Source organism: Musca domestica, unplaced genomic scaffold, assembly GCF_030504385.1.
Source record: "Musca domestica strain aabys unplaced genomic scaffold, Musca_domestica.polishedcontigs.V.1.1 15, whole genome shotgun sequence".
Lineage (NCBI taxonomy): Eukaryota > Metazoa > Arthropoda > Insecta > Diptera > Muscidae > Musca > Musca domestica.
Genome location: NW_026712207.1, coordinates 1,214,049 through 1,231,977, shown reverse-complemented (window position 1 = coordinate 1,231,977; position 17,929 = coordinate 1,214,049). Strand labels below are relative to the sequence as shown.

Sequence of the window (17,929 nt, the reverse complement as noted above, 5' to 3'; positions counted from 1 at the left end):
TAATAGAGAATGGAAAAGAAGGGCTGTTGTTAACAGAGATGAGTTAACATTAACAGTCGTGTATGGAAACAGTGCAAACTCGGTGATGACAGCTTTTAGCATGTATGTTAACGTATGAATGAGTGAGGATGAAAGAGATGAGGAGTAATTTAAAAAAAATCGGTATTTAACACAGAAAATTAAAATTTTCTTTGAAAAAAATGTACAAAATAAAAAATAATTGGAAAAAGGGATAAAAAAAGTACGGCAAAATAAATATTTTTTTTAAAATATTCAAAACAAAGTTAAAAACAGGTATTTTCAAAAATATTTTTAAAAATTACATAAAAACTTTTTGTAAAACAACCCAATTGGAACAGACAATCCTAACTTACGCTGAAAATAAATTATAATATAGGGTTAATACAAAATTCTGAAAAAAAAAATAAAATATTTTTTACAAAAATCCACATTTATTGATTCCTTAAAAAATTAATCTTTACAAAATCCACGTTTATTGGCCATTAAAAAAATATCTAAAAAAATGCACGTTTATTGATATTTAAAATAATACTTTCTTTACAAAAATCTACGTTTATTAATCGTTAAAAAAATCATTTTTTTAAATCCAAGTTTATTAATCGTTAAAAAATCATTTTTTTAAATCCAAGTTTATTGGTCTTTGAAATAATACTTTCTTTAAAAAAATCCACGTTTATTAATCGTTGAAAAAATCATTTTTTTTAAATCCACGTTTATTGGTCCTTGAAAAATAATTTTGGAAAAAAAATTATTGATCCTTATAAAAATAATTTTGAAAAAAAAAAAAAAACAATTTTATTGATTCTTGAAAAATATGCTTTAAAAATCCATTTTTATTGGTCCTTGAAAATATATTCTTCAAACAAATCCACGTTTATTTGTCTTTTGATCCTTAAAAATATCCTTCATTTATTGGTCCTTAAAAATTTATTTGAAAAAAATACACGTTTGTTGGATCCTTGAAAAATATACTTTAAAAATGAAAAAATTCACGTTTATTGGATCCTTGAAAAATATTCTCTGAAAAATCCACGTTTATTTGGTCCTTGAAAAAAATATTCTTTAAAAAATCCACGTTTATTTGGTCCTTGAAAAAAATATTCTTTAAAAAATCCACGTTTATTTGGTCCTTGAAAAAAATATTCTTTAAAAAATCCACGTTTATTTGGTCCTTGAAAAAAATATTCTTTAAAAAATCCACGTTTAATTGGTCCTTGAAAAAATATTCTTTAAAAAATAACGTTTATTTGGTCCTTGAAAAAAATATTCTTTAAAAAATCCACGTTTATTTGGTCCTTGAAAAAATATTCTTTAAAAAATCCACGTTTATTTGATCCTTGAAAAAATATTCTTGAAAAAAATCCACGTTTATTTGATCCTTGAAAAAATATTCTTTAAAAAATCCACGTTTATTTGATCCTTAAATAAATATTCTTTAAAAAATCCACGTTTATTGGTCTTTGAAAAAAAATCTTTAAAAAATCCACGTTTTTTGGTCCTTGAAAAATATATTCTTTAAAAAATCCACGTTTATTTGGTCCTTGAAAAAAGTATTCTTTAAAAAATCCACTTTTTTTTGGTCCTTGAAAAAAATATTCTTTAAAAACTCCACGTTTATTTGGTCCTTGAAAAAAATATTATTTAAAAAATCCACGTTTATTGGTCCTTGAAAAAATTAATCTTTAAAAAATCCACGTTTATTGGTCCTTGAAAAAATTAATCTTTAAAAAATCCACGTTTATTGGTCCTTGAAAAAATTAATCTTTAAAAAATCCACGTTTATTTGGTCCTTGAAAATATATTTTTTTTAAAAAATCCAATTTTATTTGTCCTTGAAAAAATATTTTTTACAAAATCCAATTTTATTTGCCCTTAAAAAAATATTTTTTAAAAAATCCAATTTTATTCGTCCTTAAAAACAATATTTTTTTTAAATCCACGTTTATTGGTCCATGAAAAAAAATATTCTTTAAAAAATCCACGTTTATTTGGTCCTTGGAAAAAATATTCTTTAAAAAATCCACGTTTATTTGGTCCTTGGAAAAAATATTCTTTAAAAAATCCACGTTTATTTGGTCCTTGGAAAAAATATTCTTTAAAAAATCCACGTTTATTTGGTCCTTGGAAAAAATATTCTTTAAAAAATCCACGTTTATTTGGTCCTTGGAAAAAATATTCTTTTCAAAATCCACGTTTATTTGGTCCTTGGAAAATATATTCTTTTAAAAAAAATCCACGTTTTTTTGGTCTTTGGAAAAAATATTCTTTTAAAAAATCCACGTTTATTTGGTCCTTGGAAAAAATATTATTTTAAAAAAAATCCACGTTTTTTTGGTCTTTGGAAAAAATATTCTTTAAAAAATCCACGTTTATTTGGTCCTTGGAAAAAATATTCTTTAAAAAATCCACGTATATTTGGTCCTTGGAAAAAATATTCTTTAAAAATCCACGTATATTTGGTCCTTGGAAAAAATATTCTTTAAAAAATCCACGTTTATTTGGTCCTTGAAAAAAAAATATTCTTTAAAAAATCCACGTTTATTTGGTCCTTGAAAAAAAATATTCTTTAAAAAATCCACGTTTATTTGGATCCTTGAAAAAATATTCTTTAAAAAATCCACGTTTATTTGGATCCTTGAAAAAATATTCTTTAAAAAATCCACGTTTATTTGGTCCTTGGAAAAAATATTCTTTAAAAAATCCACGTTTATTTGGTCCTTGAAAAAAAATATTCTTTAAAAAATCCACGTTTATTTGGTCCTTGAAAAAAAATATTCTTTAAAAAATCCACGTTTATTTGGATCCTTGAAAAAAATATTTTTTAAAAAATCCACGTTTATTTGGTCCTTGGAAAAAATATTCTTTAAAAAATCCACGTTTATTTGGTCCTTGAAAAAAATAATCTTTAAAAAATCCACGTTTATTTGGTCCTTGAAAAATATAATCTTTAAAAAATCCACGTTTATTTGGTCCTTGAAAAAAAAATTAAAAAAAAACCACGTTTATTTGGTCCTTGAAAAAATTAATCTTTAAAAAATCCACGTTTATTTGTTCCTTGAAAAAAGTAATCTTTAAAAAATCCACGTTTATTTGGTTTTTGAAAAAAGTATTGTTTAAAGAATCCACGTTTATTTGGTTTTTGAAAAAAATATTGTTTAAAAAATCCACGTTTATTTGGTCCTTGAAAAAAAATATTCTTTAAAAAATCCACGTTAATTTGGTCCTTGAAAAAATTATTCTTTAAAAAATCCACGTTTATTTGGTCCTTGAAAAAAATATTCTTTAAAAAATCCACGTTTATTTGGTCCTTGAAAAAATATTCTATAAAAAATCCACGTTTATTTGGTCCTTGAAAAAAATATTCTTTAAAAAATCCACGTTTATTTGGTCCCTGAAAAAAATATTCTTCAAAAAATCCATGTTTATTGGTCCTTGAAAAAATATTCTTTAAAAAATCTACGTTTATTTGGTCCTTGAAAAAAATATTCTTTAAAAAATCCACGTTTATTTGGTCCTTGAAAAAATTATTCTTTAAAAAATCCACGTTTATTGGTACTTGAAAAAAATATGCTTTCAAAAATCGACGTTTATTTGATCCTTGAAAAAATATTCTTTAAAAATCCACGTTAATTTGATCCTTGAAAAAAATATTATTTAAAAATCCACGTTTATTTGGTCCTTGAAAAAAATATTCTTTAAAAAATCCACGTTTGTTTGGACCTTGAAAAAAGTAATCTTTAAAAAATCCACGTTTATTTGGTCCTTGAAAAAAAATATTCTTTAAAAAATCCACGTTTATTTGGTCCTTGAAAAAAAATATTCCTTAAAAAATCCACGTTTGTTTGTCCTTTGGTCCTTGAAAAAAATATTCTTTAAAAAATCCACGTTTATTTGTCCTTTGGTGCTTGAAAAAAATATTCTTTAAAAAATCCACGTTTATTTGTCCTTTGGTCCTTGAAAAAAAATATTCTTTAAAAAATCCACGTTTATTTGTCCTTTGGTCCTTGAAAAAAATTTTCTTTAAAAAATCCACGTTTATTTGTCCTTTGGTCCTTGAAAAAAATATTCTTTAAAAAATCCACATTTATTTGGTCCTTGAAAAAATATTTTTTAAAAAAAATTCACGTTTATTGTTTCTTGAAAAAATATTCTTTAAAAAATCCACGTTTATTTGGTCCTTGAAAAAATATTGTTTATTTGTCCTTTGGCATGAGTATTGTCTCATATATGTAAGCTTTTTATTTGAGAGCTTTCAGATACAAAGCTTTGGTTTTGCATCAAAGCTTTCCTGTTATTTTGAGGTAGTTGGCAACTCTGTAAAACTTTCAAATTCAATTTTGACAGTTACAGTTCAAAATATTTATTTTCCATCCAAGCTTCTACCCCAAAAATGTTTACCACCCAGCTGCAATACCAACAGGAGGACTGCTTTGCCAATGTGGTGCAGGATTTTCTCATCTGCACCACGATACACAAGGCCCGCCATTTGGGTGTTTTCCAGGGTGAAATCTATGTCCGGCTGACATTGGACAAATGGTCAAGGCATACCAAAGTTTTTGCTAATTCAGAAAATCCCTACTTCAATGAGGTGAGTGGTGGCCAAGGGTCCTGAGGGACTCTCCTCGATATCCTTTTTCATTATCAATGATTTTTTCCCTAAGTATTTTGTGTTCGAATTGAAATGCACCTTGGCGGAACTGTTGCGCTTGACCATACGCTATGAGGTCAAACGGCATACGACATGTCGCCGAAATCCCACACTGGGTGAGCTGCTGGTGGACATGCAAAGCGTGTGGCACCAACGAAATCGTTGTTACTTCAAGAAATGGGGACGATTGGAGGCAGTCGTGGAGGAACAGGAATCCTCAAAGGGGAGAGGAGATCTGCCATCTAATGACCCCAAAGGCTATTTGCAAATTGATTTGGCCATTGTCTCGCAGGCCACAAATCCTCAGACCATTCTGAGGCCAGGTGAGGAGGATGAGGATACGATGAGCGTGACCACAAATGTTTGGCAAATTAATCAGGATTATGATAATATTGAGAGGTGGGGAAGGGGGGCAACCATTCGAAATTCCCAGGGGAAATATTGAAATTGAATCTGTTTTTTTTTTTTCAGGAATCTACTGGATAACATGGCAGCGGATGTGCAGTGCAATATTCTTTATAGTGTCAGATTTTATAGGGGAGTTATGGCCAAGAAGTCGGATTATTTGATACAAGTGAGGAAGAGTTTTGGAAATAATTTTTCCTGAATTAAATACCCTTCCCCTTTCCCCTCTTCCCAAAGTTCAGATTCCATCCCTTTAGAGGTAAATCGGCAATCGTCAAAAATTCCCAATTCCCGGTGTGGAATCAGGAAATCCATTTCTCTTGGATATATCCCTCGCTGGCCCAAACTCTCTTCCTACAGCTAATGGCCCACGAACAGCTGCAATGGAAATGCGTGGCCGAACAGGAAATACATTTTCAGGATATAGCATTTAAAGGTAGGGTGGTTGCATTATCCCTAAGAGAATTTTTTATTTAAATAAAAATGTCCTCCACTACCAGATAAACCTGCCCTGGGTCCCACCTTTATACACTTCTATGACAGCCTGAATTCCTCGAAATATATTGGCCGTGTTTTGATGGAAATTCGTTCGGAATGTTTGCAAACACCCCCACCACCTGGGCGGAATTTAAATATCAAGTCCATACAACCCTTGGATGAGTCACGCCATTGGCAGGAGGAAACATTTGTGCTGGAATTTCTAGCTCTGCAAGGGGAGTTTGTTCATGGCAATTGCAGTAATTTGAAAATTTTGATGAAGATGGGAGGTGAGTAATATTTTCCTGAGGAACAAAAAAAAAATATCTTCAGATCCCAGAAAAAGTCAAACCTTTTTTCAAAAAATTATCAAAATCCTGGAATATTCTGGGATGAAATTTATAATCTGAGTGGAATAACCAGAGGGATAAAATGGTTAGTTAAATGCACCGAGGTCGACCTGCACTCAGAGTAAAAAAAGCTGTAAGTTCGGCTCGGCCGAATACCTTTCATAGCAAATTTGGAAATTTCAAAGAAAAAAGCAAAAAAAAATGAAATTCGCTAAAAATTCTGGTGCGATTTCAAAATTATCGAATATAGCCCTTATATTGGGGTCTTTACGAAGACGTGGTACCTGTAGAAACTTCAAATACGAAATTTCAAAAAATTTCGGTGAATATTGTACCTAAAATCGTCAAAATACCGAATATAGGGAGGTACAGATATATGAGGCCTATACCTGGACCTGCACAGACGATTTTCTGGCATAGACTGTAGTACCCATTACGAATTCTAAATACGAAAGTTGAAACAACTCCGGTGAATAATCTCCCTAACATCGTCAAAATATAGAATAACAGGAGTACCGTAATATATGGGCTATATGATATCTTGCAGGGGGTAAAGTGCTAAGAAAGAAACTCTAGTATAGATTTTTAGACAATTCCTTTGAAAAATGTAACTTAAAAGCATCAAAATACCGAATATCGAGGAGAAACCTGTTCAAAAGAATTAGTAAATATTTTCTGGTTTTTTTGGGCAACATTGGTGCACACATTTTCTTTATATATAATGGAAATAGAGATTTCTGTTTTTTTGTGACTTATAGTGAAATTTTGTGTAGATAATTTCTTCTTTTAAGATTTTTTGCGTAAAATGAAATTTAATGGTACTTTCATGTTTAAATTCGAAAAAAGAACGAGAAAATTTTGATAAAAAAATAAGAAATATTTTCGCTTTTTTTTTTTTTGTGTCAACATTGATGCACTTATTTTCTTGATATATAATGAAAATAGTGATTTCTTTTCTTTGGTGACTTACAGTGAAATTTGGTGCAGATTATTTCCTCTTTTAAGACTTTTTGTCCAAAATGACATTTTATGTTACTTTCACACCTGAAGTTGAAAAAAGGCCGAGAAAAAATGTATCAAAAATTAGAAAATATTTTCGCGTTTTTTTTTTTTTTTTTTTGGCCAACATTGGTGCACATTTTTTCTTGAATATAATGGAAATAGCGATTTCTTTTCTTTGGTGACTTATGGTGAAATTTGGTGCAGATTATTTCCTCTTTTAAGACTTTTTGCCTAAAACGTAAATAAATGGTATTTTCATAGCTGAACTCGAAAAAAGACCGAGAAAAGAAAATTATCAAAAGTTTGAAAATATTTTCGCGTTTTTTGGTCCAAATTGGTGCATTTTCTTTCTTGATACATAATGGAAATAGAGATTTCTTTTCTTTGGCGACTTATAATGAAATTTGGTGTAGATAATTTCTTCTTTTAAGATTTTTTACCTAAAACGAAATTTAATGGTACTTTCATGTTTTAATTCGAAAAAAGAACGAGAAAATTTTGATAAAAAAAAATAAGAAATATTTTCGTTTTTTTTTGTGTCAACATTGATGCACTTATTTTCTTGATATATAATGGAAATAGAGATTTCTTTTCTTTGGTGACTTATAGTGAAATTCGGTGCAGATTATTTTCTCTTTTAAGATTTTTTACCTAAAATGAAATTTAATGCTATTTTAATACCTAAACTTGAAAAAAGACCGAGAAAAATTTTATCAAAAAATTAGGAAATATTTTCGCGTTTTTTTGGGCAACATTGGTGCACTTATTTTCTTGATATATAATGAAGATAGAGATTTCTTTTCTTTGGTGACTTATAGTGAAATTTGGTGCAGATTATTTCCTCTTTTAAGAATTTTTGCCAAAAACGACATTTTATGTTACTTTCAGGTGCCAACTCGAAAAAAGTCAGAGAAAAAAATTATCAAAAATTAGAAAATATTTTCGGTTTTTTTTTGCCAACATTGGTGCACATATTTTCTTGATATATAATGGAAATATAGATTTCTTTTCTTTGGTAACTTATAGTGAAATTTGGTGTAGATTATTTCCTCTTTTAAGACTTTTTGTCTAAAATGACATTTTATGTTACTTTCATGCTTGAATTCGAAAAAAGAACGAGAAAATTTGATAAAAACATTACGAAATATTATCGCGTTTTTTGGGCAACATTGGTGCACTTTTTTTCTTTATATATAATGGAAATAGCGATTTCTTTTCTTGGGTGACTTACAGTGAAATTTGGTGTAGATTATTTCCTCTTTTAAGATTTTGTGTCTAAAACGAAAATTAATGGTACTTTAATACCTATATTTGAAAATAGACCCAGACAAATTTATTAAAATTTAGAAAATATTTTCGCGTTTTTGGGCCAACATGGGTGCACGTTTTTTTCTTGATATAAAATAGAAACAGAGATTTATTTTCTTTGGTGACTTATAGTGAAATTTGGTACAGATTATTTCCTCTTTTAAGACTTTTTGCCTAAAACGAAATTTTATGTTACTTTCAGGTGTCAACTCAAAAGAAGTCCGTGATAAAAATTGATAAAAAAAAGTCATGAAGAAATATTTTCGAAATTTTTTCGAAATATTGATGCGAAAATATTTTGGCATATAATTGAAATAGAGATTTCTGTTCTTTGGCGACTTATAGCAAAATTTGAAGAAGAATATTTTCGTCTCTAATGTCATCCTTCTAAAATGATGATTTATTGGAGATTTTTGCACAAACTCACACAAAGTAAGACTTGAACCCTAAAATTTGTTTTTAATATATATGAATTCCTGGCGTTCTGGTAAGATTTAGACCCTTGATGTCTTCTGGGACTAATAGTAGAATTTTATGACGAACAATTTTGTGGAATATTTTCAATTTCTATAATCACGTTTTGAGGGAGTTTTTGACCATATTTAAGAAAAAGGACCAAAAAGACGCCTTTAGTGACTCGCTCGAGAGTTAAAAATTTCGACCAAAATATGTTTCGAGTTTTTTCTGCATTATTGCCGAAGACCTGTATTTCAAGGAATCTTAATGCGAAAGTTTCCAAAAGTGTGGAAGTAGAGTGAACTCCTCCACCCCTCTCCTATTTTAGTTATTTTTCGATGTTAACTCCAGCCATCAAATCATTCTTAACGACCTTTTTTGTCTGTTTTTTTTCAGAAACTGCTTCAAACTCCGTAGAATGTTTCCTCAAACCATACTCCTGCAAAAAAGGTCTGAAAATTGCCAAACCTTTGAAATATTTTCGCCAAGAATCACCCTACAAGGCCATTACAATGCATCTGCAATTACCAGACTATCGCCATAAATATGAAGGTGAGAAATTTATCAAGGAAATGATTCAACATATCAAAGAGGAAATGGAAAATTTTCGACAATTCCAACTTTTATACGGGCAGCAACAGCAGGCCCAGTTGAAAATATTAAGAGATATAGTTACAAGGCTAATGGATTTTATTAAGGGGGCCATGGAGTCGCGAAAGCTGGAATATCGTGGAAACAAAGAACCCACACAGTGGGATGTGAAACGTTTGCTGTATTTGCGGGAGTATTTTGTAAGTATTCTAAAAAAATCGGAAAAGTAAGATTTACTCTAAGTATAGGTATAAGGAACTGTTGATGGCGGTAAGGCATTAAAATAATGTTTAATAAAAATATACAGAAAATAAGAGAGATCACTTTGATACCACTGTGGGACAAATTTAATTCCTTCCAATAATTTCGGGAACAATCCTGCAGATTATGAAAGTAGAGCTTAGGAATAGAAGGCATGTGTATCAGCGTTTTGAAAGTTTACCTCGAAAAGTAACCAAAATAGAGGAGGCAAGTTCTCCCCTCAACAACACTTTTGGAAATTTTCGAATTAATATTCCTTGGAATTCATTGATTCTTGGTATATAGTGACTTTGGCAATATTGCAGATACAAATACGAGGAATATTTTAGTGAAAAATTTTAACCCTCAAGAGAGTCAACAAAGGGGTCTTTTTGGTCCATATTTAAAATATGGTGAAAAACTACATCGTAGCAAATCAAAATATTCCACAAAATTATTTGTCATGAAATTCTACTATAGGTCCTAGAAGACGTCAAAAGTCTAAATGTTACCTAAGCGCCAGGAATTTAAATATATTTAATTAGCATTTTAAGGTTATAGCCTTACTTTGTGTGAATTTATGCAAAATTCTCCAACAAACCAACATTTTAGAGAAATGAAGTTAAAGACAAAAATATTCTCCATAAAATTTCACTGTAAGTCACCAAAGAGTAGAAATCTGTATTTCCACTCTATATCAAAATAATATTAGTATCAATATTCCCACAAAAAAACGCGAAAATATTTCCTAATGTTTTTTCGTTGAATTTTCAATTGAGGCATGAAAGTAACATAAAACTTTATTTTAGACAAAAAATCTTAAAGGAGGAAATAATCTACACCAAATTTTAATATAAGTCTCAAAAGAAAATAAATCGCTATTTCCAATGCGTATCAAAAAAATATGTGCAACAATATAGGCCAAAAAACGCAGAAATATTCCCTGATTATTTTGATCATTTTTTTCTCAACGTTTTTTCAAGTCGAGACTTGAAAGTAACATAAAATTTCATTTTAGACATAAAATCTTAATAGAAGAAATAATCTACATCAAATTTCACTATGAGTCCCCAAAGAAAAGAAATCGCTTTTTCCAATCAGAAAAATGTGTGCAACAATATTGCCCAAAAAACGCGAAAATATTCCCTAATGTTTTGATCATTTATTTCTCGCTTTTTTCAAATTCAGGTATGAAAGTAACATAAAATTGCATATTAGACAAAAAGTCTTAAAAGAAGAAATAATCTATACCAAATTTCACTATGAGTCACCATAGAAAAGAAATCCATATTTCCAATATATGTCAAGAAAATATGTGCACCAATGTTGCCTCAAAAACACGCAAAAATATTTCCTGATGTTTTTGATAAATTTTTCCTTCACCTGTTTCGAGTTGATGCATGAAAGTTGCATAAAATTTCATTTTAGACAAAAAGTCTTAAGAGAGGAAATAATCTACACCAAATTCCACTATGAGTCACCAAAGAAAAGAAATCCATATTTCCATTTTATGTCAAGATAATATGTGCATCAATGTTGCCAAAAAAAACGCGAAAATATTCCCTAATGTTTTGATCATTTGTTTCTCGCTTTTTTTCAAATTCAGGTATGAAAGTAACATAAAATTTAATTTTAGACAAAAAGTCTTAAAAGAGGAAATAATCTACACCAAATTCCACTATGAGTCACCAAAGAAAATAAATCCATATTTCCATTATATTTCAAGATAATATGTGCATCAATGTTGCCCAAAAAACGCGAAAATATTTCCTAATGTTTTTATCAAATGTTCTCGTTCTTTTCTCGAATTTGAGCATGAAAGTACCATTAAATTTCATTTTAGACAAAAAATCCTAAAAGAGGAAATAATCTATACCAAATTTCACTATGAGTCACCAAAGAAAAAAATCCATATTTCCATTATATGTCAAGATAATATGTGCATCAATGTTGCCACAAAAGCAAGAATATTTCCTAATTATTTTGATCATTTTTTCCTCTGACTTTTTTCAAATTTAGGTATGAAAGTAACATAAAATTGCATTTTAGACAAAAGGTTTTAAAAGAAGATATAATCTACACCAAATTTCACTATAAGTCTCAAAAGAAAAGAAATCGCTATATCTATTATATATCAAGAAAATATCTGAATCAATGTTTGAAAAAAACGCGAAAATATTCCCTAACGTTTTGATCAATTTTTTTTCTTTTTTTCAAGTTCAGGCATGAAAGTAACACAAAATTTCTTTGTAGGCAAATAATATCAACAGGAGAAATATTCTACATAAAATTTCACTATAAATTAATTTTTTTGTGTTACTTTCATACCTGAACTTGAAAAAAGAGCGAGAACAAATTGATCAAAACAATTAGGAAATATTTTTTGGGCAACATTGATGTAAATATTTTCTTGATATGTGACGGATAGTGAAATTCGGTGTAGATTATTCCTTCTTTTAAGATTTTCTTTGCGCAAAATGAAATTTTTTGGTACTTTGGTGTCTTAACTAAAAAAAAGGCAGAGGAAATGTTGATCAAACGATTTAGGAAATATTTTCGCGTTTTTTTGGCAACATTGGTGCACAGATTTTCGTGATATATAATGGAAACAACGATTTCTTTTCTTTGGTGACTTATAGTGGAATTTGGTGCAGATTATTTCCTATGTCAAGATTTTTGTGTGAAATGAAATTTTATGTTACTTCCATGCCTCTAGTTGAAAAATCACCGATCAGCCACATTAGAAAATATTATCGCGTTTTTTGGGCAACATTGGTGCACATATTATCTTGATATACAATGAAGATAGGGATTTCATTTCTTTGGTGACTTATGGTAAAAGTTGATGGGGAATGTTCCTGTCTTTAAAATCATTCCTCTAAATTGAAGCTTTGTAGGAGAATTTTGCATAAACTTATGTTAAGTACAGATTTAATATTGATAACTTCGAAGGTAATTTTTTTTAAAATCTATTACAAGTAGATATATGACTTATTCTGAGACTTATAGTGAAATTTTGTCTAAAATAATTCTTCTTTTAAGACTTTTTGTCTAAAACGAAATTATATGTTACTTTCATGCATCAACTCGAAAAAAGGTCAGGGGAAAATTGATCAAAAACATTGTGGAATATTTTCGCGTTTTTTGGGCAACATTGATACCGTTATTTTCTTGATATGTAATGGAAATAGCGATTTCTTTTCTTTGGTGACTTATATTGGAATTTGATGTAGATTATTTCTTTCCTTAAGATTTTGTTTCTAAAATGAAATTTTATGATACTTTCAGGCCTCTATTTGAAAAAATACCGGGACAAAATGATCAAAAAACATTAGCTAATATTTTCGGGATTTTGTGGGAATATTGATACTAATATTTTTTGGATATAGAGTGGAAATACAGATTTCTTTTCTTTGGCGACATATAGTGAAATATGGTGTAGATTATGTCCTCCTTTAAGAGTTTTTGTCTAAAATGAACTTTTATGTTACTTTCATGTATCTACTTAAAAACCACTGCGAAAAAATTGATCAAAAATATTAGGAAATATTTTCGCGTTTTTTGGGCAACATTACTGCACATATTTTTTTGATTTATAATGAATATAGAGATTTGTCTTCTTTGGTGACTTATAGTGAAATATGGTGTAGATTATATGCTCTTTTAATATTTTTTGTCTAAAATGAAATTTTATGTTACTTTCATGCCTGAATTTGATAAAAATCCCGTTTTTTTTTTTTTTTTGGGCAACATTGATGCAAATATTTTCTTGACATATAATGCAAATATCGATTCCTTTTCTTTGGTGACTTATAGTAAAATTTGCTACAGATTATTTTCTCCTTTATGTCTCTACTCAAAAGACCACCGCGAAAAAATTGTTCAAAAATATTAGAAAATATTTTCGCGTTTTTTGGGCAACATTGCTGCACATATTTTCTTGATTTATAATGAATATAGAGATTTGTCTTCCTTGGTGACTTGTAGTGAAATATGGCGTAGATTATACCCACTTTTAAGACTTTTTGTCTTAAATGAAATTTTATGTTATTTTCATGCCTCTACTTGAAAAACCACCGAGAAAAAATTGATAAAAAATGTTAGGAAATATTTTCGCGTTTTTTGTGGAAACATTACTGCACATATTTTTTGATTTATAATGAATATAGATATTTGTCTTCTTAGGTGACTTATAGTGAAATTTTGTGTAGATTATTTTCTCTTTAAAGACTTGTAGTCTAAAATGAAATTTTATGATACTTTCAGGCCTCTATTTGAAAAAATACCGGGAAAAAATGATCAAAAACATTAGGTAATATTTTCGCTTTTTTGTGGGAACATTGATACTAGTATTTTTTGGATGTAGAGTGAAGATACAGACTTCGTTTCTTTGGTGATTTATAGTGAAATTTTGTGTAGATTATTTCCTCTTTTAAGACTTTTTGTCTTAAATGAATTTTTATGTTACTTTCATGCCTCTACTTGGAAACCACCGAGAAAAAATTGATCAAAAACATTAGGGAATGTTTTCGCGTTTTTTGTGGAAACATTGATGCAAACATTTTTTTGATATTGAGTGGAAATAGCGATATCTTTTCTTTGATGACTTACAGTAGAATTTAATGAGGAACATTTTTGTCTTTGACATCATTCCTCTAAAATGTTCTTTTGTTGGAGAATTTTGCTTAAACTTATGTAAAGTACGTATTTAACCCTAAAATGCGTTTTTAATATTTTTGAATTCCCGGCGCTTGGATAAGATGTAGCTTTTTGAAATCTTCTAGAACCCATAGTAGAATTTTATGAGGAACCAAAATATTCCTCGTATTTTTATCTGCAATATTGCCAACGGCACTACATACCTAAAATGTATGAGTTCCGAGGAATCTTAATTTGAAAATTTCAAAAAGTGTGGAAGGGGGAGAACTTGCCCCCTCTATTTTGGGTTACTTTGCGATGTAAACTTTCAAAACGCCGTTACACTTGTCTTCCTTTTTGTGGTCTACTTTCATAATCTGCTGGTTTTTTTCCATATTTCAAATTTCGAACCCATATTTTCATCCTGTGGAAAAATTGTTCTTCTAATTTTTTTATCAAAACTTCTATTTCCTTAGCTTAAATTTTCCGAAGAACTTCGCAATTTAAAATCAAAGCTAAAACCTGGTGAGGAGAGGACCTTGATTCCCCTCATTGAGGATGTGTTACAGAGCCTTTCAAAATCGATTCCTAAACTTCAAAATTTGTTGTCCTTAAATCGTTTGCAAGATGAGTGGCCGGAATTGATGTTGGTTTTGAATTCCAGCAACAAGGAGTTGGGATTCTGCCGCTTAAATCCCAAAATTTTTGTTTTTCCTGGGCAGGATCGAACTGTAAATACTGATGCGGAGCAGTGCTGGAAGGTGCGTAATTTTGTGTTCAAGGTAAATGACTTTAAGGACCCTTAAAATCTTCTTCTGCAAAATATTTCTTCCTGTTTTTTGCAGGACCCTCAATGTCAGCACACCTGCAGCCAGTGCGGCTGTATTGTGGCCATTCTGTTGGGCTGCCTAGGCATTGCCACCGAAAAAGAACGTTCAAATTTCTTGCATACAATAAAATCTGATTGGTCCATTCCAGAACCCTTCTATTACAGGCCCATCGTCCTCTCCACCAGCTACAAATGCCGTGTATTTATACACCAGGCCAAGGTGAGGCCTGGAGCCGATCGCAATGGCCTCTGTGATCCCTATGTGCGCATTATGTTTGGCTCCCATGCCGCGGAGACACCAGTGCTCTTTGCCACCCTGTCGCCCATTTGGAATGCCGTGATATCCCTAGACAACCTTACCTTACCGGGAAATCCTGAGTGGTATGGCGGAAATAATGGCCCTCTCCTAGCCATCGAATTGTATGACACGGATAAAAGAACAGCCGATGATTATTTGGGTTGTGGCATCCTTCCGATGGCTGTTATGTCGAAGAAGGGACAACAGAGTTTGGAAAATGAAATGCCCAGCCAAAAACTGCAGGCCATGCAAAGCAGACATGCCTTAGAAAAATTCCAGGCCTTGCGGAGTTTATCACCACCTCCCTTGAGGTGGCTGCCCATGGCGTTGAGTGGTATAATCAGGGCAGAGATTTTGATCTCAGCCGAATTGGTGGAAATGGAAGGGGAAAGTGATGAGGTTGGCTTGTCAGAACCTGTGGTCACGGTGGGTATACCACCCGCTATAAGGCCGAATATGAAGAATTATGTGTGAGTATGGAAGAGAGGATCCAGAACTAGAGGCAGAAGTCCAATTCGGTTTATTCTAGGTTGGAGGTAACTTTCGCCGGTTTACGAAATTACACCAAATCTAGGATGTTTTCCGGGCGCCATAGAGTCAAGTTAATGATGGCGGATCTTCTGCTGGTCAGTGGCCTGTCAACCTCCAGGCTGAGGAATAGCTTTAATTTCCTGATTTCCTATGGCTCGGGAGTGGTGGTAATACCAACATTTCTTTTTTTTTTTGGAAACTTGAAAGGCTTTGACATCCCCTTCTCTTCCCAGAGCCTTCCGGACCAGTTGGAGTACTGGCCCGCAATTATTGCCACAGATATAATTTTAACCTCCAAGGATCAGGAAACCACTGTGGGGGCAGTGCTGATAGCCAATACCAAACGTTACTTAGCTTTCCAGAAGTTACAAAAATGTGTGCCCCTGGATGATGAGGAGGAGATATCGGAGGTGGAGACTACCACAACCTTGAATTTCACTCCCGATGGTGACAACGAGTCCCAACCCCTTTTAAGGCAAACCAAACAACCCTCAAAGTGGCAGAGATTTAAAGGACTTTTTCACAAAAAATCTCCCAGAAAAATCAAGCCCCCAAATGGCGCCCAAGCGTTAATGGACGAATCTCAATTCAATTGGTGGACCAAATTTTATAATTCCCAAAGTTTTCCCGAGTCCTGCAGGGCCTTGTGCCAACTGAAACATCGCTTATGTGTCTACCACACTGAGCTGGAAAAACAAGCGGAATTTAGTTATCTCTCTGACTGGGCGGAACCCTTTCAATTGGTCCATGGGGTGAGGAGTAAAACCAATTCTCCCACCAAAGATGAAATCTATGCCACCCTGAAAATGAAATTGAAATTGACGGCATGTCAATGTGGGCGCTCAGAATGGCAGGAGGGCTCGATGTTGAGGCCCTTGGTCACCGCCATGAATCCTCGCCATCAGATGCAGCTGCAATCCCTGGCGGATTTGGTGAAGTTGGTCGTCAGGGTCTATGTTGTACAAGGCCTGCAGCTACGCCCCGTGGAAAAACATGCCCAGGCCGATGCCTATGTTCGAGTCCAGCTGGGCCAGAGGCAGCTGACGAATCGTGCCGAACATGTGCCCAATGAAAGTAATCCGATATTTGGAAAATGTTTCCAATTGGAGGGTCTGATGCCAAGGTAGGTTAGTCTAGAGACATATTTGGCATATACTCCAACTTTAAAATCCCGAGCATGGGCTTAAATTTTGCAATTAGTTTAGACAGCGACCTCTATACCTAGATATATAACCTACATATATCGGCGTTGGATATATGAGATCTAGGGGTATGGGTTCGCATGATATACATATACATTATGTTTCATTTCAGAGAACATATTTTGGAGGTATCGATATTCAATCGCCACAGTTTGAGAGATGAACCCATTGGCTCCACTCACGTTGACTTGGAGGATAGATGGCGATGTCAGCATCGAGTCACAGTTGGCATTGCCAATGAATTTTCCAGGTAAAAATATATTTCTTCAAGGACCAACAGAGGACCAAACTTGGATAATTTAAAAATAATTTTTCAAGGAAAAACAGAGGACCAAACTTAGATTTTTTAAAGAATATTTTATCAAAGGACCAAAGAAACGTGGATTTTCCAAAGAATACTTTTTCAAGGACCAATAAACGTGGATTTTTTAAAAAAATATTTTTTCAGGGACTAATAAATGTAGATTTTTTTTTTAAATATTTTTTCAAGGACCAAATAAACGTGGATTTTTAAAGAATATTTTTTCAAAGGACCAAATAAACGTGTATTTTTTAAAAAATATTTTTTCAAAGGACCAAATAAACGTGTATTTTTTAAAAAATATTTTTTCAAAGGACCAAATAAACGTGGATTTTTTAAAGAATACTTTTTCAAAGGACCAAATAAACGTGGATTTTTTAAAGAATACTTTTTCAAAGGACCAAATAAACGTGGATTTTTTAAAGAATATTTTTTCAAAGGACCAAATAAACGTGGATTTTTAAGAATATTTTTTCAAAGGACCAAATAAACGTGGATTTTTTAAAGAATATTTTTTTAAAGGACCAATAAACGTGGATTTTTTAAAGAATATTTTTTCAGAGGACCAAATAAACGTGGATTTTTTAAAGAATATTTTTCAAAGGACCAAATAAACTTGGATTTTTTTAAGA

At 31.5% G+C, this 17,929-nt stretch overlaps 1 protein-coding gene across 1 annotated transcript in view; it reads left to right on the top strand.

Moving 5' to 3' along the window:
* Nucleotides 1–4,411: 4,411 nt before the first annotated feature.
* LOC101895685 (otoferlin) overlaps nt 4,412–17,929 on the top strand; it is a 33,142-nt gene continuing 19,624 nt past the window's right edge. Inside the window, exons 1-11 of the mRNA XM_059119821.1 lie at nt 4,412–4,609; nt 4,683–5,068; nt 5,141–5,243; nt 5,312–5,510; nt 5,575–5,841; nt 9,064–9,458; nt 14,613–14,918; nt 14,982–15,733; nt 15,793–15,961; nt 16,028–16,917; nt 17,109–17,246. Of these exons, the coding sequence (XP_058975804.1) occupies nt 4,412–4,609; nt 4,683–5,068; nt 5,141–5,243; nt 5,312–5,510; nt 5,575–5,841; nt 9,064–9,458; nt 14,613–14,918; nt 14,982–15,733; nt 15,793–15,961; nt 16,028–16,917; nt 17,109–17,246 (3,803 nt within the window). The remainder of the gene's footprint in view (nt 4,610–4,682; nt 5,069–5,140; nt 5,244–5,311; nt 5,511–5,574; nt 5,842–9,063; nt 9,459–14,612; nt 14,919–14,981; nt 15,734–15,792; nt 15,962–16,027; nt 16,918–17,108; nt 17,247–17,929) is intronic.